The sequence below is a fragment of the Barbatula barbatula genome, assembly GCF_947034865.1.
Source record: "Barbatula barbatula genome assembly, chromosome: 18".
Taxonomy (NCBI): Eukaryota; Metazoa; Chordata; class Actinopteri; order Cypriniformes; family Nemacheilidae; genus Barbatula; species Barbatula barbatula.
Window position 1 is genome coordinate 13,238,284 of NC_136781.1, and position 24,451 is coordinate 13,262,734.

Sequence of the window (24,451 nt, forward strand, 5' to 3'; positions counted from 1 at the left end):
GGTGTTCGCTTTGGCACAGTGCTTTCAATAAAAATCAAACTAAGCTAATACTGCTTTCTTATTATCCAATATCAGTCAGATAAATTAAAGTTTAACAAAAGCAATTTCAAGTTCCACAGCAAATATGCGCTAGGGACCAACTTTTCTAAGGATGTGTGGATTCAGAAAAGGTTCTCAGTAGTGTGTTGCTGTTTAGACTCTGATTTCTTGATGAACATAGTGGAGAGTTCCTGTAACAGCAATTCTTGTTGGGGGCTACATGGGCTACATGATCTATGGGACCTGGGCCTGCATGTGACCTGCAGAGAGTCACTGTTATCCTCTTGTCCCAGAATGTCTATAGATTCACCAGAGGACAAGGTACTTTCTCCGCTCAGAGTGTGAGCCGAGTTAAAGCCAACCATGCGATCCAGGGAGGCAGTCTTCCTCTGTCCGAGGCTGACGGGCCGAGCAGGCACCTCCTGTGTCTCAGCAGGAGTGCTGGATAGGAAACTTGTTTCTAAAGACTTGAGCACCTGCAGGCCAAAGTCGCCCACCTCCTCATACAAAGGCTCGGGACTTTCAATGCACTCCTCAAACGAGTCCTGCTGCATCTTCATGGGCTGGATGGAAAAAAAGAAATGCAAGAAATATAAAGGAGCTTATTAAAGGAAATAGACATAGAAAGCTATACATTTAAAAGATTTGAAAATGGTTGGGGATCTTTTTAAAAGAATGTTATAACGTTAGCGTAATGTCAAAAATGCACAAAAATACATTTGGTTCTCAACTTTGTGTGCACATGGTTGTACAGTAATACACAATTGTAGTTTATATCACAATAAAGCAATACATTCAGTAACGCACTAAATTTATAAATAAGTATTACATTTTATATATATTATTAATTAAAAAAATTTTTTACTTGAGTAATCTTTGTTGCATTACATGCCAATGTACACAATTTAAACATTAGAAAAAATGGCTGCATCCCTGTCATGCAAGATTTATTGCACATTAATAAAGTAAAATAGAAAAAAAAGATTTCAACCCTCTGTAATTTGGCTTCAAATCTCAGGTAAAAGTTGGTAAATTTTAAGCATCCTAATAATAAAAATGCTAAGAAGATACTGATCTAGTGCATGTAATATGTTTGTCTTTCTTCGGGATGAAATCAAATTAAATCAAAATAGAAGTTACAAAAAATTGGTTGATTTATCATGGTATGACTCAATGTCAATCAAATAAATGTGCATCCTATCAGATTTTATATCTCAATCAGATTAATAAAACACAAGCAAGCTCACATTCCTTGTGTCCGTGTTCGACTGAATCCCTAAATCCCCAAAGTTCACAGAAACGAATCCTAAACCGTGTGGTTTTAGATTACAACCAAACCGGTGACTATTTCCACCTGAAAATACCTCATCTTAATATCAGGTTAAACGATCTAGCATTATGCAAACAACAAAAGTATTTGTGTTTATCCGGACCTACACAGAAAAGGATTCAGCCCTCAACAATGTTCAAAACAAATTACTTCCTATTCTGAGTTCAAACTTTTGTCTCAGTATCAGAGCAACAACATCAAGATAATTGCTGAATACACAGAGAACAAAAGCGTGAAGCCCGCAGACAATTTGCTCGCGAAGGCTTTTGGGCTGGGACGCACCAGAGGCAGTGGTATTTTTCCCAAAACACAAGAGGTGAAGTGAGATCCCTCCCTCCCTCAAGGCTACAGTTGCAGAACAATGCAGCAGAAGCATTCTTCCCTCAAACGCATCCTGTCATATCAGGAAACCCGGCTTCCCAACAGGAATTGGGTGGAAGAACAGAGAAAGTCAAAGGGAATTCCTCAATGAAGTACAAATTGTTTTGTGAAATGTACTCCTAAACTCTCAAAAGCTTATTAGACGCAATTTGATACTTTCTTAACCACACGCTTTTTCATTTTGACCGGCTGCTGTAAACTGAGTAACTGTGACTAATTCTGTATAGAAAAGCAGCATTGGTGTGAAAGCCAAAGTTTTTTTCAGCCGCTAAACCTAAAAATATACTTACAAAAAACATTGAAAGTGCCCTTCTCGTGTGAAGCTTCCTCTGCAAAAAGACACACACACACACACACACACACACAAATGTTAAGTCTCAAAATGTACAACTAGTGTGTAATACATGTACTGAACCACAAGAGGACGCCCATGTGCCCTACCAGAGTCTGATTGGCCGAGAGCATGGTGGAGTTGGTATTGCTTTCCTCTCCTCTGATGGGCACCAGTGGCATTGTGCCGAATTTCTGCTTGGAAATGTCAGACGAAGAGTGCCGTCTCATCACAGGAGGGCGGAGGTCATCATTCTGAGAAAAATGTTAATGTTACTTTATTGTTATTGTTGAATTAAGGAAGCATTTTCTCTATGTGCAAAGTATACGTGTACCTGTGCTTTAAGTAAATTTGTCATCCAGTCCCATGATTCAGTTTCAGAGGAAAAGCTGAGATATCTGTTAGGTCAATAAGAGTCATTCTTTGAGTGATAGACATTATCTATTGCATTCCGAATGTATTCTTAATGCAAAATATACAAATTATTATGCATTAAAAATGCATTGTATTATATACAGTATATTGGATGCATCAGAAATTGTTGCAACACATTTTTGTGTAACAGACTTTTATGATTGTTACTTACATTTGCTGTTTATCCAATATCACAGTGAGTCCCCATCTGCAAGTACAATCATTTTGGTTATTTGTAGTTAAATATTCTACCTTTATGAAAGGGATCTTTTTACTATTGAGATATTCTTATTACTTTGTGGGTGGTTTTAGTTTCTTTTTTATCCCCATGTATATCTTCAAGGTTTTCAGTTGCCACTCTTTCTCTGCCTTGATGTTCTGTGAATGTGTACAGACATTAAAATAAATATGAAACTTTTGCCTTCAGTCATGTGTTAAACAACGTCTAATGAGTTAGAAGAGTTTGCTGATGTACTGTAAACATACTTTTCTGTCCTTCATGAGCAGTTTGTGGTCTTTAATTTGAAATAATCGCTCCTGGAATTTGTTTCCTTGCAGGAGTTTGGGCGGCTCATCCCGACACTTCAGAACTCCAGATTTGACTATCTCGCTCTTGTAAGCTGTGAACCACAACATAGAGAACAGATACAAGGTCAGAAACAATCAACAATCCAGAAAATACAAAGTTGGTGTTTTTTATGCAACATGTATAACAAGTTTATGCTTAAATGCTACATGTTAGTACTCATTATTTAAAACAAACAAACACGTGACATATTAAACATAAAGTGTAATATGTCTCTGTGTGTGCTATACAGTGGCTTGTGATGAAGTATTCAAACACCTTCATTTAACTCACACTTTGTCAAGTTGCTGCCTTACTTTAAACTACTATAAATAAATAAAATCTATTGTTACATTGAAAAGTTTGCTTTAAACAAGTTCTTAGTACAGCGTTTGAGCACTTTTTCAGTTTTTTGTTTATAATAAATTTGAAAAGTGATTTTGTTATTATCATGTCTGGAGTGATTGATGTGACAAAAGTTAGTTTAACAAAGCAGCAACATAAATACATAAATGTGAATAAAAGGAAGGGGTTTCAACTTTATTCGATTTCCTTTTTACGTCATCACTTGTCTGAAAGGGGTGTTGAGTTCACCTGTGAAAATGTCAATTGCTTCTCCTCTGGGCACCTTCTTCACAACCAGATACGCAGAGCTGGGATCAGCCATTTTACACCACTGCAGTGCCTGCTCCAGAACCTTCTCTTTGGGGTGAAGAGGTCGCTCTGTGAAAATGACACCCAGCATTTAACTTTATTTGCATTTTTTAAAGATATTTGTATGTTCTTTCAGTCCTGATTGAATTTGTCAATTTGTATGCATTTTTGTACCAAGCTCTCCATCCTCAATGGCCTCAAATGTCATCCACACCTCTTTCTCCCCTGCAGGGATGTTTCTCATGAACAGCACCTGATTGGTCAGCTCTTCAGCACACATTGTGGGGGACACCTGTCAATGAAGCACAACCCGCATGACTTTATGTGATCGATGGTTTGTGTCTGCCACCATGTGGTTTTGTTGTGTAACAGCAGTTTGTCTCTGATCTTACTTTTAGCGTGATGCAGCAGTCTGGTATCTTTTCCTCGAGATAAACCTCAATGATAAGGTCACCTGCCTGCGAGAGCTGAAGAAAACAAGGAAAACGACATTTTAACGTTTGTGGAATTTTAACCGAAATAAAAGCATGTTGGTTTACTGTACCTGTGTGTGTTTCCAGGTGGTGATCAAACTGATTTCCAGTTCAATCTGTGTTTGGTGTTCTTCATCAATCTAAGCAAAAAAATAAGAGGTTAAATGACAAATAACAATGAATAAAACAATCTACAAACATCTAAAATGTATTCCACTGACAAAAGAGTACCAAAATGTACCATGGTACAAGAATGCATCTTGAAGGGTATTTACTAAAGATAAATTAACAAGAGAACACGAATCATACACTAAAGTGATCCACTTACATCAAATATATACAAGTAGTTATCAATGAGGTCTTCTATGATCTTGACCTCATGTTCTCCTTTCCCATCCGTCTGAAACAGGCTTGGAGCAAACAGCAGGGACAGGTTCTTAGTGCACATCTGATTTAGGTCAGCACACTTCTGTACTCTGAGAGAGGAAGACAGAGACAGAGACAGAGAGTGAAATATCCTGGTGGGATCGGACTGGAAAAAGATGATGGGATCTGACTGACCTGTAGAGGTGACTTATGAGAGCCGCTAATGTCGTTCTGTTGACCAGTGGTAAACCACGAATCAGCTCTTTGTATCGGTCCAAACGCTGTGTCTTTTGCGGTATCTCTGCATATTGTATGACATATCACTGAGATAACTCACAGTATTAAAAATGTTTCTATTCATTTAGATATATCAACATCTGATACATGTGACAAATTCAGGATTATTTTCTCTTTTCATAAAGTCTGAATGAAAGCTGTACTAACTGGCAGCTTCTCTCCAGAAGGGGTGCAGATCGGCCATGAATATGTGATCATCGATTTCCCGGAAGAACCTCTTCAGTACATCAGTCACGTCTTCGATGAAGTTGTCTCCGATACGGAGTTTCACATTCCGGGCATCCTTACGAAACTCTTCCATGAGAAGTTTGATTCTGGACTTGGCACCATTTTTCCTGTATATACCCTCGTGGCCCAAACCTGTGCAGTTCAGATAAAATCGATTTTCATTCTTTATGAAATGACAGATTTGAACAGAGTAGAATTTCTTAAAAAACAAAGCACAGGGTATTTATATCATTCTGTTGTACCGTATTGGGTTATGAAGGCAATGCAACTGTCTACGATGATGGGAATGTCATTTCTGCTGAGCTGCTGGTCTTTAAGGGTGTTTCCTTTTCCTCCCGCAGCTTTCTGGATGTCTGTGTACCACAGAGAGAAATCTGTCCGGCCCATGCCTTGCAGATGCAGAGTCCTGTAGACAAAACCATTTCATGACAATGATTCATATAAACAGGACTCAAAGGAATAGATCACCCCAAACTATTAATTCATCCTGATGCTCTCAAATCACAAGTACATACATGGATATTCAGATTATATTTTAATAAATGCACACTTAAAAGAAAATAGAATTGACAATTAATGATTTGCATGCTTTCATGTAACTTGGATTATAGACGGTTTCAGTGGCAACAACATAAACAAACGTTAATAATAAAATAATCATATAAATGAAATCTAAAATAAATTGTTATATTATAACCAAACACAGACCAGAAGTTAACATTGGACCAGCGAATGCATCCTATAAAACCGTCTATAGCCCAAAGTCACATAACAGCTATAGTTTTGGTGTAATGACAATCTCCATTCCCTTTTGCTGTGTAGAAAAAGAACATATGTAACATCAACACTACAACCTGCCAAACATCTAAAAATGTTTTCTTGTGTAAGAATTTTTTTTAGATTTGGAATAACTGCTTATAGCGTCCATAAAATCCCAAACGATGCTTTCAACAACATTTGGTCTCCATTCCATCTGTAAGTAAATCCCTGATTCTACATCACATCTCAACATACTACCATGTAACAGAAACTGTCTAACTGTAAAATGCTTGTTAATAACAATGTCAACAAATGGATTTACTATTGAAGTCATTTATATTTTCGATTTTGTCTACTTTCCTCTTCCTAGCTTTCAATGTTTTGCTGATCTACTGCTTGTTATTTTGCCTTTTTATAAACAAACTAAATCATAAACAAACAAAATACAAATAAAAAGAAATGAGCTGAAAAACAAAAAAAGATATTAGGGGAATGAATGTTGATGAAATTCCTAATAGAACTGTTCTTCATTTTTGGGGTGAAATATTTGATTTCATGTAAAGTGTAAATAAAGCGTATAAATAAAGTCCGACACCCACCTTCCTTTCTCAACAAGAACTAGGATGTCCTTCTTCTCGTGGTTCTCAGTTTCTGATGCAATACCTAACCAAGACAAAGTCACATAAACACGTACTATTTAAGTAACACTTCATTGCACACAGAGGGCAAATTTCTAAAATAATTTATAAGGTTTCTTATCTGTGAAACACACTATCATTTGATTAAGGTAACAGACTCACTGAGCTCCTGGAGGCGTTTTAGGTTTATGATATCCTCAGCGGCACCATCATTTCCAGGACAGATGAACAGGTTAGACTTCTGCAGAACAAAGAACCCTTCTTTCCACTGCTGTGGGTCTAGCATGGCCTTGTATCGCAGCACCCCCACTCGCTCGAACTCTCGCGCCAGCAGGCAGTGACAGCTGAGAGGGGTGGTGGCCTGCCAGCGGTCAAAACAGAAGCGAGATCTAGTGCACTGGTGTGAAAAGCTATTTCCTGTGTGTAGAGCGCACAGCTCCACTGATTCATATTTACCTTCCCGATCGCTCTCGCCCAACTGTGCAATGCATCCGGAGTCTCCAGGCCAAACTGGACCAGTTTATCAGATGTGAGATAAAGCTCGAAAGTGTATCGAAATCTGAAATGAACATAAGGAATACATACAATTAGGGAATGTTGTAATATTGCGAGGAAAGATGTTACGATATGTTGTGAATGTGAAACACACTTGTCAATAAAGCCGCTGTTGTTGCTGGAGTCGGGCCTGCTGACTCCTAAACAGATGATGTCTTTAACATCGATCTTCATACTGGGCTCATGACATCTGTCAGACTCATAAAGGAGGATGGACTTCTCCACCGAACACCAGTACTTCTGAAAATCTGCTGAAGAAAAGAAATCAAGAGGTAAGAAAATCACCTCACAGGATTTGTGATGCCGGCAGATAAGACAGTATGGACTACTACCACACTTAGGAAAACTGTAAACTTTTTATTTAAACATTATTAAAGATGTATTAAAAATGGTACATGTGTATTGTGTAGCTTACGCAGGAGTGTAAACCGAAGCTCAACTTCAGTATATAAAGGAGCTTTGAAAAAATTATACATAACAAACAACTACAAAATATAACTACTGTATAGCCGCATCAAAGCAAAAGGGCACTACCACCCAGTTGTAAAATGTGCAACAGAACGGCTCAGCTACAGTATGTGGGCCCTAAAAGGCATTTTTTTGTCTGAAGAGCTACATTCTGCTCCTTGAACTCTGCCAATTGGCTTGTGCTTGGCACATTCGCCTACCGTCTCTGGTTCTGCGAGATAATGTCCCTTTGTTGAGGGAGCCTGACTTGTAAAGGTAGCCCGAGTACAGGATGGCCTGCATGATCTCATCATACACACAGGAATCTGCTTCAAAACAAGATTCAATAACAATGTCATTTACGAAACGCAATTGACACTTCTGCTGTGACGAAATAGTGAGAGAGGACGTTCGTAGATATCATCGTACCTGCAGACTGCGTGTATGAGTAATGTGGAGACACGCGCTTGCCATTTCCATTCGCGTTAGAGAGTCGCACAGCCTCGGCCTCAGCAAAAATCTGAGTGACTGTTTTCAGCAGGTTCTGCTCGGTCACCGCAGTGCACAGGGCCTGGGGACGATAACACACATGCACTTAAACAAATGCAACGATTACAGTACATTCAGCCAAAGGACATTAAAAGGGCTTAATCAACCAAAAACCCATTTATTCACAATAGTGCTTTTTGCTTTCTTAATAATTTACAATTCATTGCACATCCATCAGCCTGTTCCGAGGTATGCCTGAAATGATGAATAATTTGCGCAAATCTTGGCTTGACCGCTGGCAAAATTCTTGGATGGCTTGGCTATATTAAGAAAGGATGTCCTTGCAGCTCAAGTAAAGGATCATTTAAAGCTGTCCTATGTAATAGTTTATAACGGTTCTACGGAAGTGTTTGTGTATTTCATAATAGTGTGTTTTCTGTAGTGGTGGAAAGAGGAAACTGATTTGTTTATTTGTGCAAAAGTTTTGAGGTTATGCGGCTTTGACGAAACCATGACCTCACTGTTGTCTGCGCAAAAGGCTTGGTTCATGTGAACGAGGTTGTAGAGAGGTAGGCGGGACGAGAGCCGGGATTCGAGGTACGCGCACCGGTCTCGAATCACGGAGGAGATTGGGAGCATAAGAGGACGAGCGACCGGACCGTCAGTGAGAGAGGACCAGCCCTGGACTTTATGTTATGGGGCTGCCGGCTGTCTACGTTTGATTTTATTAATTAAAAGTCTATTTTATGTTCGCTGGTTCACGTCTCCTTCCTTCCCTTTTATGGATCTTGTTACAGAGGTTTACGCAACAGTGTCGGTTATCGCAGTCTATTGGGAAATCACTCTTGAATGCTGAATATCTGTGACTTTTAGAGTTATTCATATTGGATAAGAAATTAATTTAATAAATTAAAAAGAAAACTTAAGCATAAAGACTGATCTGACAAAGAACAATTGATATGAATGTTTTGAAGAATAATATGGAAAAAGATTATAATACGTTCTGTCCTTTAGTGATTTCACGCAATGAATTCAATGGGGCTTATACTATATATTAATAGCATTTCATTTTAAATTTGTAGTTTACTTAATAATGTTAATAAGCATGACTTGAACCAACAACCGTGGATTTTAGGTTTTACGTCACTATCTCCATCCTCTGAGAATTCGTCATGCTGATTTCACTACTGCACCTTTAAGACACATCCGTTACCTTAAGAAGCTCTTCCTGGGTGCTAAAACTGGGATGCGGGTGGCGGTATCTGCCCTCATGATACTTGTGGGTAATAAATTCCCTCCGCTGTTCTGGAGAGGCATCACAGTCCAGCTCCTCATTCGCAAGAAGTCTGTCCGCCCAGAATTCATTGGCTCTGTCATTGCCAAGCATTATAAAGAGCTACAACACATGAGAACGAGGGTTCAAGTTGAACTCATTTGTCAATTTTGAAAAAAAAACACAGGGCGGGATATCAGGGCCTCACAATTGCCGGTCACCCTCACCTGAACGATCTCATTGCTCCACACGCTGGTGTCTAGTTTCAGACTCTGCACTTTCGACACCATTGTGCCGAGACCTCTGTGCTGGCCTGCAGGCAAACAGAACAAAAGAGGCATCACATCACTCTCCACACACCATTCACTCTGTTTGACCCACAATGACTTCCGGATATGGTGCCTCTGAGCCACTTTTATCTGTCGCATACGACATGCTGGACCTCTCATGAACTCTCCAATGAGCTTAAGAACTCTAAACAGCATCTGCATTAATTCAAGACGCTGCACTGCCACTACATGACACTTTCCAGGAAGAGGCTACAAAACAAACCTTTCAACTTTTGTAACCTTTGTGCATCAATTATAGAAAGTTACACAATTGTTATAAGAGGATAAAAATGTGACTGCCCAAATACTGTCATAATATATATATATATATATATATATACAGGACATTATTTGTTTATTAAAATATATAAATATTCATTGGACTTTACTACAATTACTTGAATATACATTTTACGATATATTAAAATGCAACATATTTATTTTCTTACATTTTTATCATGTGATATGAAAACAGTCAAGATAGTCTGTGCACAATAAGTCATGATGACAAATAAGCCATCAAGCTGATAAGATTCACTTCACACTGTCACATCAGTCACACACACACCCGCGCAGTTCTTGCAGATGACCACGCAGAGATTGATGGACGCCCAGTCTGGATTGATGGCTTTGCAGTCAGCGCAGATCTTGTTGGATCTGTTGGACCAAATCTTCTCCGCCACCTCATAATCAGATAGCGTTTCTGCTATAGATTCCTGAATGGCTTCCATCCAGTCCCTCTTGTCTCGATCCGACTCCGCCGTAAAGCTGCAAGACAGCACACAACCTGCTTAAAACTTCCAATCTGAGGATCCTATTAATTGTCTCAAGGACACAATCAAGGATCAAATATAATCAAATATTAATCAAGGACACAAAACCACTGAGACATTTTTCATGTCCACATATGAAAGAGTCATACACAAGACAGGTTTTGAATGACATGATGGTAAATAAATGAAGACAGATTTGTGGGATATTTTCAATGCATAAATTCAATGCAATATTTAAGAATCAGGAAGAAGTATTTGCAACAGGAGCAAGCTTACTTAACAGACAAGCCTTGCGTGACAAGTGATTTACCTGAAGGTTTTATAAGGTGTAATGAGATCAAAGCTCTTGCCCTTCCCATCACGAATAGTAGCACCTCTGGCCTCTATTACAGTAATTCCAATCCCATTCTTAAAGCACTACAGAGCACATACCACACACAAGTCACTTAGGGAAGAATGCACCATTAAACCACATTAAGAAAACAAAACAGGGCTTTTTCTGAGTGCATGAGTGTATTAGTGACCAGAGAATATGCGCCCCTTAAACATAATTACATCAAACAAGGTAAAACATTAACCCATCACCTGCTCACTCTTGTACAACCAGATCTGCTCCATTATAATGGCAGCGTAGATCTTTGACTTGGTTCCTTTGAGCTCGAGGAAACCGCTCTTTTGGCAGTGACTGCCAGGGCCAAAACGTGGGCGGCCGAAAACCAGCTGTTCCTTAACTCGCTCCTGCAATGTGCTGGACCATTTGCTCCTTTGGGCTGCAAGGACACACAAAGCAAAATGATTACATAAAAACTATTGTTAGCTGCTATATCAATGTTTTCAGTCAATGACAGGAAGGTGTTAAAAGCAGCGCATACCGTCACTGTCGGCACGGAAGACAAATGTCCTGTGACTTGTCACAACCTCAAATTTGTTGTCTTTGGCTAGACGGGCCATTTGTATGGCAGCTAAGGGAATCACACCTTTGGGATAAGCGTCCTGAGAGAAACAAAAAAAAAACATTTGGGTTAGGAATGTACCAGCATGTGTAGATAAACACCAGGAGTTCAAATGCTGAAGGTTTTCACATTAAAAGAGGTCATATCGTGAAATAACACACTGTAACTTTGAAAAGTGACAACATTGCACCAAATGAAAAAGGATTATATTTTTAAACCTATACAGCATGAAGATCTCAGATCTCGTTCTGAAACTCATGGATGTCTGACGTCATTGACACATGACCATCCACTTTCAGACATCATGTCAGACGTAACCAGAAATCTTTAAGTCACTGTGTGTGAATGTAAAAGCAGGATAGGTAAAACAATAATGAGTGTAAAAATGTTGTGTTCTTTCTGCTTGTGTATCACCTGCAAATTAACTTGCAGTTCCTGAGTATATGAAAAATGACATTTTTACTGTTTTGGTGCAAAACTTGCACATTTTATCACAACAAATGATTAATGTAAGATATGATTTCTTTAAAAACAAACACGTCATGAGTTTGTTTGTGTACAAGCACCTTTTCACTACCGTAGTACATCAAGTTCTTCCCATCAAACTTCACATATCGCTTCTGGAATACATAGTTTCTAAAACACAGAAACACAGATTTGATTTTACATCAGACAAGGCAAAACATCCTGTTATGTATTGAGTAAATACATCAGTGTCTTGTTTAAAACGGTCTCCTTATCTTACCCCAATTTACAATGCTAATCTTATAATTTAAACTGGGATAATGTCTGTGAATAAATTATGTCATGGGAATAAAAAGTACTCAATTATTATGTTTCAAACAGAGATAGATAGAAAGACAAAAGTTACAGAATTGCATCTTTAAAACGATAGAATCTGTCAAGGTTATTATAGTTTACTAAAATAAAACTTTTCTGTTTATTTCTGTTAACTAAATTAAATATTGACCTAAAGATTATGATGAAAACTGTAAAGGCTGTAAAATTATAATACTAAACAAAAAATTTAAATAAATTAATCTTATACAGCAACATAAAAAATAAACAAATAAATAATAAAATGACAAAAGCATATAACAAGCTACATAAAAAATAAAAACCTATTATTAAAAGCCAATTTAAATATTACTAAAACTACAATAAAACTCAAATCAAAACTATAACTCTGCTGTGTGTATATTAAAATAAAAATATTGAAAAGATATAAGAAATCAACATAGTATAATATTATACTTTATTGTAATAAATTAAATTACGCAAGCAATAGTGTCGAAGTTCTTCTGTCTGAAAGTAAACCACAAGGAAGTGAATCTAGACACTGAGAAAGGATAAGCAGAGGACAGAAAAGCGAACAGCGGGAGACACAGACAAATACATGAAGAAGGACGAACCGGCTAGAGAGGACAGACAGAGGGCAGAAACAGTCTGTGAGGAGACAGCAGGAAGTGAGGAGGTGAGAGGAGAGCAGCAGACCCGCTGGGGCGTACCCTTGAGGAGAGAGTTTATCTAGCCAGCCACTGAGGACGGGTGCTGCTCGCTCGGACAGCGAAGTAAAACTGGCATAGGGAGAGATGGTGTGGTCCTCGTCCGCTTCATTGGAGCAGAAGTTAGAAGGAAGGGAGAAGGAGTGAGCCGGGGCGGGCTCACCCACTGTACAGTAACCTGGAGAATCAAGACGCTTCAACCAAGAATGATTTCGCTGCCTGTAAAAGCAGAAAAAGGGACATTGTGGAGAAATTATAAACACAGCAAATAAAATTGAAGGACAGCCCAAAACAGACACTTTGTTCTACTCAATATTTAGTTTTCTTTGATCATTTTCTCATATCGCTCCTCACCTGTTTAACTTTCCTCTGTGGAACACAAAAGGAGAAGTTTATTATCTCCAAGCTGTACTATTATAAACACAAGGACTGACGTTATTAAAGGTTAAAAGAACGTGATGAAAATACCGCAGAAATTATCCGTACAAATGAAAATGACTTTTAAGGATGTTGACATTTTATAGTTAACAATAGTTTTTGTTTTTAATGACTTTTTTAGTGTCAGTCCCCATTTATTTTAATTTCTTGACATAAGACCAGTTTGGGTATTATGCTGAACTTTTCCTTTTGTGTTTCAAAGAAAGAAATGAATGCAGGTTTAGAGTGATGAATGACCAGAAAATGTAAATGATTATTGAAAGTAGGCATTATAAGAATTAATAACATTAAGAACAAAGTTCCAAAGTTAAGAAATATTAGTTTCATCTTCAGAATCGGCAGATATCACTCTGAACCATCAAAGGAAAAATGTTGTAAATCCCTAAAACCTACACATTACACCACCAGAGATTGAAGAAGTGAATAATTCTTTGTTTTAGGCAAAACTCTACAAATTGCTGTATATGACACTCACAGCAAAAAAAATGCTAATAAGCAGATAACACTTTTACTTACCCATCATCTTTATTTGCAGTTGCAGTCATTTCCTCACCTTTGGTCCTCTCAACCTAAACATATACAACCATAAATAAACTCACTTCTATTCTGCTAAGCTTCTGTAGTAAAGACTCTTCTTTTATTTCAAAGTATCTCTCACCTCTGAATGTTGATATTGTCTCTTGCTTTGAAAAACTGTTTCACAGTATGGATTGATCATTCCATCATCCTCCTCAGCAGGTGCTGTGTTGTTTGGATCAAAAGTTGTAATTCATTTTTATTGGTTAATGAACAAGTTTTCACTTTGCAAAAACAATTTTTCATAATCATTCTTTTTTCCCCAGTAAAATATCTCACTATCCTTTAACCAAAAACGTATTTGTTACCAATATCCTTCAAAATAAAAATATTTTTGTAAATAATAAGCCTAATGTTCAGAAACTATGAAGTTGATTTTTAAACAGAAAACAATTTGCCAGTGGAACTTAACAACTACATCTAGTCATGAATGATAATGTGTGAATTATGTGGCTATAATAAACCTACCAGATGTTCTTGCAGGCGTTTCAAAAACATTTTGTAAAGTGCTGTAGGAATACAAACAAAATTGTTGTCAAATGACTGAACCATGATACAATCTTATGAATAAACAATACTAGTAGAACTAGTTTTGACAGCAACAACATAAACAAAGGTTATGTGGCCCAAACATAACTTCCGGTAGACCTCCGCTAAGAATCGATAACTGTTGAGGAGTTTTAATTTTATTTAATACAATTAATATACAATAAAATACTAATATGAATGTAAATTAAATATTAAACAAATTATTATACTATAACCAAGCACCAAACTTGGGGCCCGGCATGCGCGTCCACTACAACATATTCACAAATACCAGTGTGTAAATACACATTACAAAAACAAATGGTACCTAAATAACTAAATAATAGACAGCCATTTTAGTAAACCAATTTTTACCTATGATTATCAGTAGATGGGCTGACCTCCTGCCGTGGAGGGGGAAGGGGTACAGAGCGACTCCACGACATGCCAGGGGTGTCTGGTAAAGTGCCAGAGTAGATTTCATTCGAGACCATCTCGAGCCCTGAGCAGGGTGGACTTGGGGGTGAACCGGGTGTGTTGGTGAAAGGAGAACACTGATAACCAGAGGGAGAGTCAGGGGGGGTGGAGAGGGTTGAGGAGCTGTGCCGGTCCTCGTCTGACATTCTCTTCAATGTGGAGGGAAGGATTCCTCGATTTAACCTGGGGGGTAGAGGGGGTGAAGGTCCATCGGTTCGTGCAAATCTTTGCAGTGGTTCAGTGGACATTTTAACAGAGTCTGTCCTGGATGTAGTAGAGGATAAACTCTGAACATCTACAGCTATTAAAAAACTTGAATCTTGCGAGGACTTTCTGGAAGGCTGTGCGTCACGTTTTGTTGGTATAGAAAGCTTTTCTTCTCTTAGTTTGTGGAAGACAGTTCTTGGTTTGGGTACCGGCTTCTCAACAGTAACACTGCGCTCAGAGAATGAACGTCTCACTTGATTCAGGGCAGATCTGTTACGTAAGGCTTCAAAGGATGTTCCAGAATGTCCTGAAGGGGAAAGAGGATCCGCTTTGACAGGGGTCACCTCGTGAATGTCCGACTCTGAATTACAGCGATCAAGCAGTGGCTCTTTCCTTTGATGCTGACAGATCATCTGAATGTGCTCCACCAGTTTGAGGATACGCTTCCTGTGGCCGGTGGCAGTGACTCCTACCCTGTTCAGGGCTGCATTGTCCACATGACAGAAGTCTCGGGCGAGGAGAAAGCCGGCCTGACGGAAGTGGTTTAGATACCTCTCGAGGTGGATAGATGCCAACAGGTCCTCTGCATCGGAGCATGGACCGATTGTTGCCATAGTGTGCATGAGTGCTCATGAGGCTGCAGGCAAAACTGCAGCAGAGTTGGCCAGGAGAAGATGGCAGCAGTCTTTCATCTGAGAAAACAAGCCAAGAATACAGTATGTTATTTGTTTTTCAATTACAACACATTTACATTACCCAATAACCTAAATAAAATTATTAAATTCGTCTAGAATTCAAGACAAAATGTTAGATACTTTCATAAAGCGTCTGCCAAATGAATAAATTGAAATTGAAATAACGTAGGTTTCACAATATACTAGTATTGATAACTAACCGTGATATAATGTTAATGCTATAATTTTCAGCCTTTAAGTGATAGTTTTTTACCTGTATGACTTTCTTTCTTCTGCAGGAACACATAAGAAGATATATTTAAGAATATCGGTAACCAAACATCGGTGGCACTAGACCCTATCATACACCCGGTGCAAAGTGTTTTTTGCTAGTTTCAGTCCGACGCAGTTGCAAATGCGCATAATGCATTTTGCGCCCATTTGTGCGCCCATGGGCATGCTGGTCTGAAAACAGGGTGTGTTCAAGCACATTGTTGGTGCGTTGCTATTTTGAGGCAACTAAAATAAACTGCGCCATTGACCAGATTAAACTTTGTTTAGATTCAACGGCGTAATATTTTTAAAGTTATTTAAAGAGCCGATGTGCCAATGTGCCGATAGGCAGGTGCGCAGCGTGTGTACACTCTGCTTATTACACACAGAGGGATGCGCAGGAGCACACAAACATGCCAAATATAAAAAATAAATGTATTACAATATAAAAGATTATTATTGTGTACATAAAGATAAAAAAACTGGCTTGTCCTGTAGATGGTCGGTTTGCGCGCTTTAACCTTGCACACGAGCAGATGTGTTTACTCCTGCAAATTCCGCCTTGTAAGTAGCGACTCCAAAAGCTTTAAGCTTATTGTTGCTACTTGCTACTATAGCAAAAATGGAATTCTTAAACAAAAGACATGTCTGATGGTTGCAGTGGGTTTAATGGCCTTTCATGACAGAGAGCATTTTTCAGTGGGATGAGATGGAGCGACTGGGACTTTTTTAGATGAGGCCATGACCCCACTCCCTGACTCTTAAAACCACCGTAACGGAACAATGAACAAAGTCAACAACCATGCAATAACACATATGTACTTTTTAAAAGAGCACTCATGGAAGAAACACAAGATTATTAGGCTACACATTCACAAACCATAAAATAACACAACACACACACACATAGAACCACAATACAGCAAGATTTCATGAGACTATTTTAGAAACCTTTATTCACAGAAGTAATGACGCTGAAAATCTGGTAAACATAAGGACTCTAGGAACTAGCAACAAGTCGAGAAAAGAACTGACTCCCCTGGGGTGGGCCTGGGAAAAAATCTGTTTGGGTGGGACCACGTCTGTTTAGAGTGGGTGGCATAACTTGCAGACTGACCCTGTGTGAACACATTCGATAAACATTTATAATGTGTTCCACGAGAGAAAGACACTTTCCTGATTATGTGTCCCAAAGGTTGACGGCACTTGAGAACACTGGACTTGCAAGAATCTCAAGGATACAAATGGCACACAGCCAGAAAAGAGAGCGCCACATTCCATGACACTAAAGAGGGCGGAGTCTGATGGGTGGGCGTGATGATTGGTTGAACCATCATCAAAAGTCGTCTCTTAAATCCCAAAAGGAAGCCCAATACTCAAAGGACTCTCAAACAGGAGGTGCTTTTGTGCAATTGTGCATGCAGACTACATTTTTGCGGTCAATTTCCATAGAGCTCCACTACAAACGTATATAGCTCTAAGTAAGAAACTGAACTATGTCTGTCTAAGCTGTGATGACATCAACAGGGTCTATTTAATTCGAGTCAAAAAGCAGACGTTACGGGCTGTTAAAAAAAGATGGTGATTCATATCCTTTTCTTCCTTTGTCTGGACTCTGGATGCTAACCTTTGGCTCGGGCGCTCTGATTCACCGGATGCCACTCGTAGAGGAGAGGCAGGAAGCTTGTGAGGCTGACTGATAAAGTGTGACCTGAGGAAAACAGACGAACGGGTTTGGGTGTTGTCCTCTTCCCTTGACAGCAATGCAGAAAAACTCACTTCAGGAAGCTGTCATCGTGAAATAAAATATGCCATCCAGCAGTGGCAAAAATTTCAGATTTTGCATTTTCTATGTTTAATTTAACAAAACTGTCAATTGACCAAGTGCAAGGAACATACTTAACCGAGCATTAACCAAGTATTTTTCAACCTCACATAAAAAGACATTCACACGTTAATCAGTAACAACACTCAACCATGCAGTCGCCACAATTCATGCGATGTGCAAACTTGCATTGTTTGTTTAGGCTTGTGGCAGACGCTTCAGTTAAAGTATACTGTATTGGCGTTTTTCCCGTAAGGTTCAGTACGACTCGGTACAGCTCACCTCACCTCGCCTCAGTTTGCTTTTCCACAGCAGTTTAGTACCGCTTCAAAGTGGCGAGGATTATAAACTTATCGTCATGGTTGCAACGCCGTAGCATCATTTTGTGCAACATAAACACACGCACCACACAGGAGCAATGGAGCAACAAAATACTGCTAAAAATACCAGAGAGTTTGGGAAATCTTGCAGCAAAGAGCAAACAACAATCATTTGGTTTGTGGACGGCGCACAAAGGTAAGCTGATGTAGCATTTAGCATTGCAGCAAGGGTCTCAATCTCTATATTACGGTTACGAAGCATATAACGAAATGCCAATATTACATATTAAAATGCGTATTCATGAGTTGCAAATCCAATGACGCTTGTAATAATTATCTCGGCGCTTGGAACCTCAACCGAGGTGGTCCTAAAAAAGGTATCAGGTAATAGGTACTGTACACAGTGGAAAACCCCCCAAAAGTGAGCTGTACCTTACCGTGTAGTACTATGCAGTAGAAAAGCGCCATTTGTATGACCAAACCTGGCACTATTGTGTAACAGGAAACAGAGCCGTTACGTTGAAAGATCAAAACCACCCTTTCTGTTAGGATACGCATAGGTCAGATCATTGATGTGTTTATTTTGAAACAGATCTGATGCAACCAGATCTGAGAAAAAAATATAAATGCACTAGAAGTCAATGTATAAACCGCTAATCCATTTGTGCTCTGGATATAAATTATACAAATGATCAAATCTTGCATCGTGCTGTGAAATTGTGTGCTATTGCTTCTAAAAGCAGCAGATTTGCTTGCAAAAATCCCATAGACTTACATTTACACAAAAGATTTTATTGGATCTTTAGACTTGATACGGAAAAAAAACTAGCAACCAACCACAACACCGTAGGAACCGCATAGCAACACACTGGCAACCACTTAATGTTCACATCTTCTAGTACAAATCTAGTCAAAACCACTTAAATGTTAATCTTTTTCAAAGTAAACACACTGTAAAAGAACAGGACAACGATCAGCCCTTAAAAATGGGCAATGCTCTGTAACCACATTTCCTACATAGTGTGCCCTGGGGATGCCGGGGGAAGGGACCTCTAAAGATAAGGACCTTAAGGAGTATTGAGATGGACCCAGAAAGGCCTGTTCTCACAGCTAAAGGTCTGGAGAAGGTAAAGATGATGGCCACCAACAACATTTGTCATGTGTTTAGCCGGAAAAACAGAGCGCTGCTCTGTCCTCTCCGCTCCCCCTACATTTATCTGGAAGGCTGATCTAGGTTTTCTCTGAACTACTGAGTACACAGGATACAGCTGTCCCTAAAACAAAGCCCCCCTTCCACCTTGCTTCTGAGGTAGACGGAAAATGATCATGTCCTTGATACACTATTCAACTGGGAATCATCACAGCCTATCAAAAAGAAAAGAAATGTAAGACTACTTGAGCATTGTGCCATGCAATATTGTACAGTTTACATAGTCGGTCGCTTTGTTCAGGACAGCATCTTATGCAATTAGGGGTGATGCATGTTTTCTTGTAACGGATTGATGTTTTCTAATGTGTACAGTTATTCATTTCTACACTTGGATTGACGAATCAGCATTACGTATGTCAGTCTTTTAACATGGTATTTACAAATTTGTAAAAAAGTTGGTGAAACTGTAAACAGATTTTTCAAATATTTCTGTCATTAATCCGAACATGTAATTGATTTCTGCGTGTGCTTTTAATACTTTATTGGCAAACTTGCATGATGGTTTTAAACCCTCATGCACATAGGAATTCCTGCAAGTACAATCCAGAGCCACGCACATTACAAGCTCTTGCATGCGCGGAAAACTTTACATAGTCGGTTGCTTTGTTCAGGACAGCATCTTAGTTGACAATAAAACATGACAAACAAATGCTGGGTTGATTTCAATCCATGGCTGGGTAAAATATGGACAGAACAAGCATTCGGTTATAAATTAACCTGTGCTGGGTTGTTGTTACCCAATCATGGCAAAGAAACCAAATTGTAACAACAAAATCAACTAGGACCACACTTTAAAACTTTACTTTCATAAATTTCATAAAGACTAAATATCTTAGGTCAGATTTAAATATTAAAGAAGATCCATAAAAAAAGACCAAAAATAAAATAAAAACAGTAAGATACTGGCAAATCTGCTGCAAAACTACAGCAAAGTTTTAAGGTGCACCTAAAAGCAATGTAGACAAAAACCATGTCACTGAACTAAACATCTTATTTTTGAAAGCTCAAATACTTGCTTCAAGGGCAATATAGCTGAATAACACGTAATGTAAATAACTTTTATATGAGCATCACAAAATACAACAAGCAGCTAACATAAGAAGGACTCCAACAGTCAAACACAGCAAAAACAGTACATTTCTAACTTAGAAATTTTGTCTTGTTTTCCAAAAACAAATGTCTGAAATTTTAAATCAATGTACATTCACTGTACAGGACTTAATCTCAAATCTTGTTTTCTGGAGAGAAAAAAAAACGTTATGCTTAATTCAAGTTTCAAGTTATACAACACAGATGTTTTTGCTTATTTTAAGCAGAAACTCAATTTAGATTATTTTTTCAGAAAAACAAGATGTCCTGTACTTTCCAAGTAAATGTATCTTGATTGAAGACTTTGTTCAAGTTTGTGCTGGAAAATAAGACAAAACTACTAAGAAATTCATTTTTACAGTGTAGGGACATCAAGAATCAGTTAAGAGCCCCTTACTTTAATGAAACAACTGGCATTGCATGGCATTACATAAAATGTTTGCACGCACATTTCCTGTTCCAGCCATTCAGAAGTTATTAGCGAATGCAATTATAGTGATGATGCATGTTTTCCTGTAGTAAATTTTGGTTTTTTGACAGTTATTACTTTCTACACTCCATACATCAGTGGGATTGACATCTAAGCATTTTGTCTGTCATTCATTTAGCATGGTATTTACAAATTAGTTTAAAATTTTAAAAACAGCAAAGTTGATGAAACAATAAACACATTCTACAATAAAAACAATAAACTGGTGTGAAATAATAAACACAGTTTTTTCGAAGAACTAAATTTTCTGTCCTACATTCTTCAAAATGATAAAGTATTTATGGTAGACAATGGGGGCAAAATCTGTCTTGTTATAAGAATTCTTCCAAACATATTTGTATGCCCTGTTTAGGAAAACATAAATGCTGTGTTTCAATTTCACCGATTTGATTAAAAGGAAACTCATTTGAAAAGCAAAGCTATCTCAAACCATAGTGGAACTGAAGCGACTTGTTTTTCAGAACGCAATGATCAGGCAAACACTTCCACAGAATTACAGAATTATTCCCGAATGGGTTGCAATCTGGGCCGACGAGGAGAAAAAACAACTTCTTGTATTTTCAACAATGTTTTAAAAGCTCCAGCGTCTCAGAAGGACACCAGTACATACCTTCTGTTAATCTAGTACATTTTAGAGGAAGTGAGGACACAATTGATCCATCTAATGAATGGCACAAGCACTAACACAGCTAATGTATGTTTATCCAGTAGAGCCACAGCTAATGTAATTCTGTCATGAGAGCAAAGTGAGAACGCACATGCAAGTTTTATTCTTTGTATGTTAAATTGTTGTAGCATTAGCATATAATAACAAATACATCACTACCAGACTATACTGTATAAATGTCTTTGTGATCTGCTGATTGCTTTGTTTTGCGGGTTAAGATAGAAGCGAAGGAGAAAAACATCTTTCCCTGTCATATCCTACTCAAACATCCCAGAGCTTCCAGAATGAACAATTAGTGGAAGCTGTAGAGTCAAAAGCAATTTGTGAAACGCAGGAATCAAGGACGCTTTTGGGATGCAGTGTAACAAGGAGGGGGGGTGTAAATAACAGTGAAGCACTATTGTGTGACACAATAACACATTGTTCACAACTGGTGGAGGCCGCGTAGTTGAGATGACAGAACGCATTTGTGTGCACCCTTTGCTCAAACACATATGAGATCTCAGCTCTGTCAAGGCACTATCAGCACACTGTCGAAAGATAACCTACAACTTTCTGTGTTCTTGTAGCTCATTTAGAAGAGCATTGGGTTAGAAGCCTGGGTTCGATTCACATACTGACAAACTGTAGCAGTCATCCTCAATAGGCGGACCGCGGTCCGGATCTGGGCCTTTGTATTATTTTGTAAATATTGAAGATATTGTTATATTTTCACAAGAGTATTCTGTAGGATTGATTTTATGAAGGACTTTTACTGAGTTTTCACAAGCAGGTTCACATTTTGTTATGAACAACGTTTTAATTGAGATATTATTTAAAGAAGTAGTTCTGGTATGAAAGTGAAAGGGTAAAAATGACATAGAAAGGCTAATTTAGTTAGTGACTCTGTTTTCTGTTTACGACTTTAATATAGCTTTTTGATTGTTACATTACATTTGGTGTTTGTATGTTGTCAGTAGTTTTTTCATTTCCAAAATAATTATCAGACTTCTCATAAGAGGGCATTCTCCTAAAACCACAGAGCCTATACACACATCCATCAAAATATGAAATAAATGGCCTCATAAAAGATCATGTATTTCATACAGTATATCAAACTGGGCTAAATTGATTAAATATTTTCAAAATCTATCTCTCGATGGTCCAACCAGGGTGAACCCTTAAATAGAAACACGTATGTTCCCTGCATGAATCGACAAACATGCATGGAACGTATATATAATGTACGTATGTATAAGAAATTAAGAATAACTTCCTCTCCCTGTGAAAATGCAAAGATTCATATGCGAGTAAACCTGCATGTGACCACGAGTCACCTTTTTCTTCAACATAATCATGCCAGAAATATGAAGAAGACCGTATGAGACACATTGGATGGTTCTGACAATCGGAACTGTAGGTTTAAAATGAAATACAAAATGCTTAGAAGAAGCGCAATGATCGTTTCTCCAAGTCTAAAGAAGATCCTCAAAGGGAAATACAGGTCAGGTTATGCAACAACAGACTTATCACAATTAATACTTGTCCATGTTGCGAGTACTTAATCTGGATTCGGGAATCTGCTCAGTTAAACACGCATATACAGTAAAGGGGATGCACGGACAATCTGACAATGGGTGAAGAGAAAATCAACTGGTTTGCCAAAATCGTACTTTTTGAGGGATTTCTGTACACAAATAATAATACATTGAATAAAAATAGATTCTGCAATGGCCTTCAAAATAGAAACGCATGTTATTTCTCAGTGACTCCCACTGTTCTTGTGTCTGCGCGGAACTTGCGAATTAGTTTACTGTATGTAATTCAAACTACACTGTGACATTCAACAACAGCAAAACTATCACAGAGGCATTCTTACATGTTACAGTATAGCAGCCTATACATTGAGCTAATGCTTATATTATATATGTGTTCGTCTGGGAAAGGTGAGGAAAATAATGGAATTCCATATGTTCAGTCGAGTGCTGCTTGGTAATAAACTCAATACTCCTTTCAGATCACTAAGTATTGAAATTAAGAAAGAAATTCAGCGCGCATCAGTTAAAACATCCTGCTGACGTTAGACGCCCTTCAGACATTAATGCGACTGTCCGTTATTTTAGCGCACTTGTCAGATGCGGACAAATGTCACTCTGAATTAAAAGGATCGCAACTTACCTTAACTGTTATGTTACATGTGTCGTTGGATTTGGGAAGCGTGTTAAATCCAATACTGTGCGTTGAGCTGAGGTGAAAGTTTGTCGTGCTGTGCGGTGTTAAGCTGCTGATAGTTATGTTTGTTGTGTCGAAGGTTTACAGCGACACTGAATACTAGAGACTGCGCTCTTAAAGGGACCGCGTCCGTGAATATCCGCCGATAACAAACCTCGTTTGCCACAAAGCCTCGGAAAGTATCAAGATTAAAACTGTTAAAGCACTGCTTTTAGACAAAAATCGTTTGCTTTGATCTACAACGAAAGTTTATTTGTTGTAAGTCTTTGTTGACGATACGCTAATGGCTGTGAATTGTGGAAAACTGTGTATGTATTAGCCTACTCATTTTAGATTTGCTCAGCATTCTTGTGTAAATCTTACAATAACATTATGATTCTTGTGTGATAGATAACAGGGTGGGATTTGAGGAAAAGCTGTGCAGAAATAGCAGTGAAATGTTGCTGTGGGAGAAGGCGAACGGTTCAAATGCAGAATGTCCTTTTATCCTCTGGAGCTCAATCTGATTGATATAGGCAGGAACTGTTTCCAATGGGAAGCAGGAAGTGTCTGAGACAATGGAGGTTTTGAGGAGTGGTCTCCAGCTGTAGGCTTATGGAAGAAGAAAAAGGATACCGTGGTGAAGAAACTTTCCTTGTCAAAAGAAAAATGAAAGCATTTTACTTGA

The 24,451-nt window shown here is 38.4% G+C and overlaps 1 protein-coding gene across 6 annotated transcripts; it reads right to left on the reverse strand.

Annotated features, from left to right (window-relative positions):
• Positions 1-28: 28 nt before the first annotated feature.
• arap3 (ArfGAP with RhoGAP domain, ankyrin repeat and PH domain 3) lies at positions 29-23,859 on the reverse strand. 6 transcript variants are annotated; one of them, XM_079480592.1, is made up of 34 exons: positions 23,731-23,859; positions 14,717-15,717; positions 14,282-14,322; positions 13,896-13,978; positions 13,754-13,806; positions 12,803-13,018; positions 11,861-11,930; positions 11,214-11,334; positions 10,927-11,111; positions 10,652-10,758; positions 10,137-10,336; positions 9,467-9,552; positions 9,180-9,362; positions 7,907-8,048; positions 7,699-7,806; positions 7,125-7,278; positions 6,932-7,034; positions 6,638-6,836; positions 6,437-6,500; positions 5,321-5,484; positions 4,998-5,210; positions 4,749-4,854; positions 4,516-4,663; positions 4,259-4,327; positions 4,107-4,181; positions 3,889-4,006; positions 3,655-3,783; positions 2,982-3,115; positions 2,791-2,873; positions 2,668-2,703; positions 2,416-2,479; positions 2,192-2,335; positions 2,041-2,079; positions 29-602 (listed from the first exon to the last, which is right to left on the reverse strand). In XM_079480592.1, exons 2-34 carry the CDS (start codon positions 15,646-15,648, stop codon positions 162-164), a joined length of 5,010 nt encoding a protein of 1,669 aa, XP_079336718.1. In that variant the 5' UTR covers positions 15,649-15,717; positions 23,731-23,859; the 3' UTR covers positions 29-161. The 6 variants fall into 6 exon arrangements, with proteins under 6 accessions (XP_079336718.1, XP_079336717.1, XP_079336716.1 ...); XM_079480591.1 differs by having other exon boundaries at positions 7,699-7,803; positions 23,731-23,843; XM_079480590.1 differs by having other exon boundaries at positions 7,125-7,281; positions 7,699-7,803; positions 23,731-23,843.
• Between the last annotated feature and the right edge of the window lie 592 nt (positions 23,860-24,451).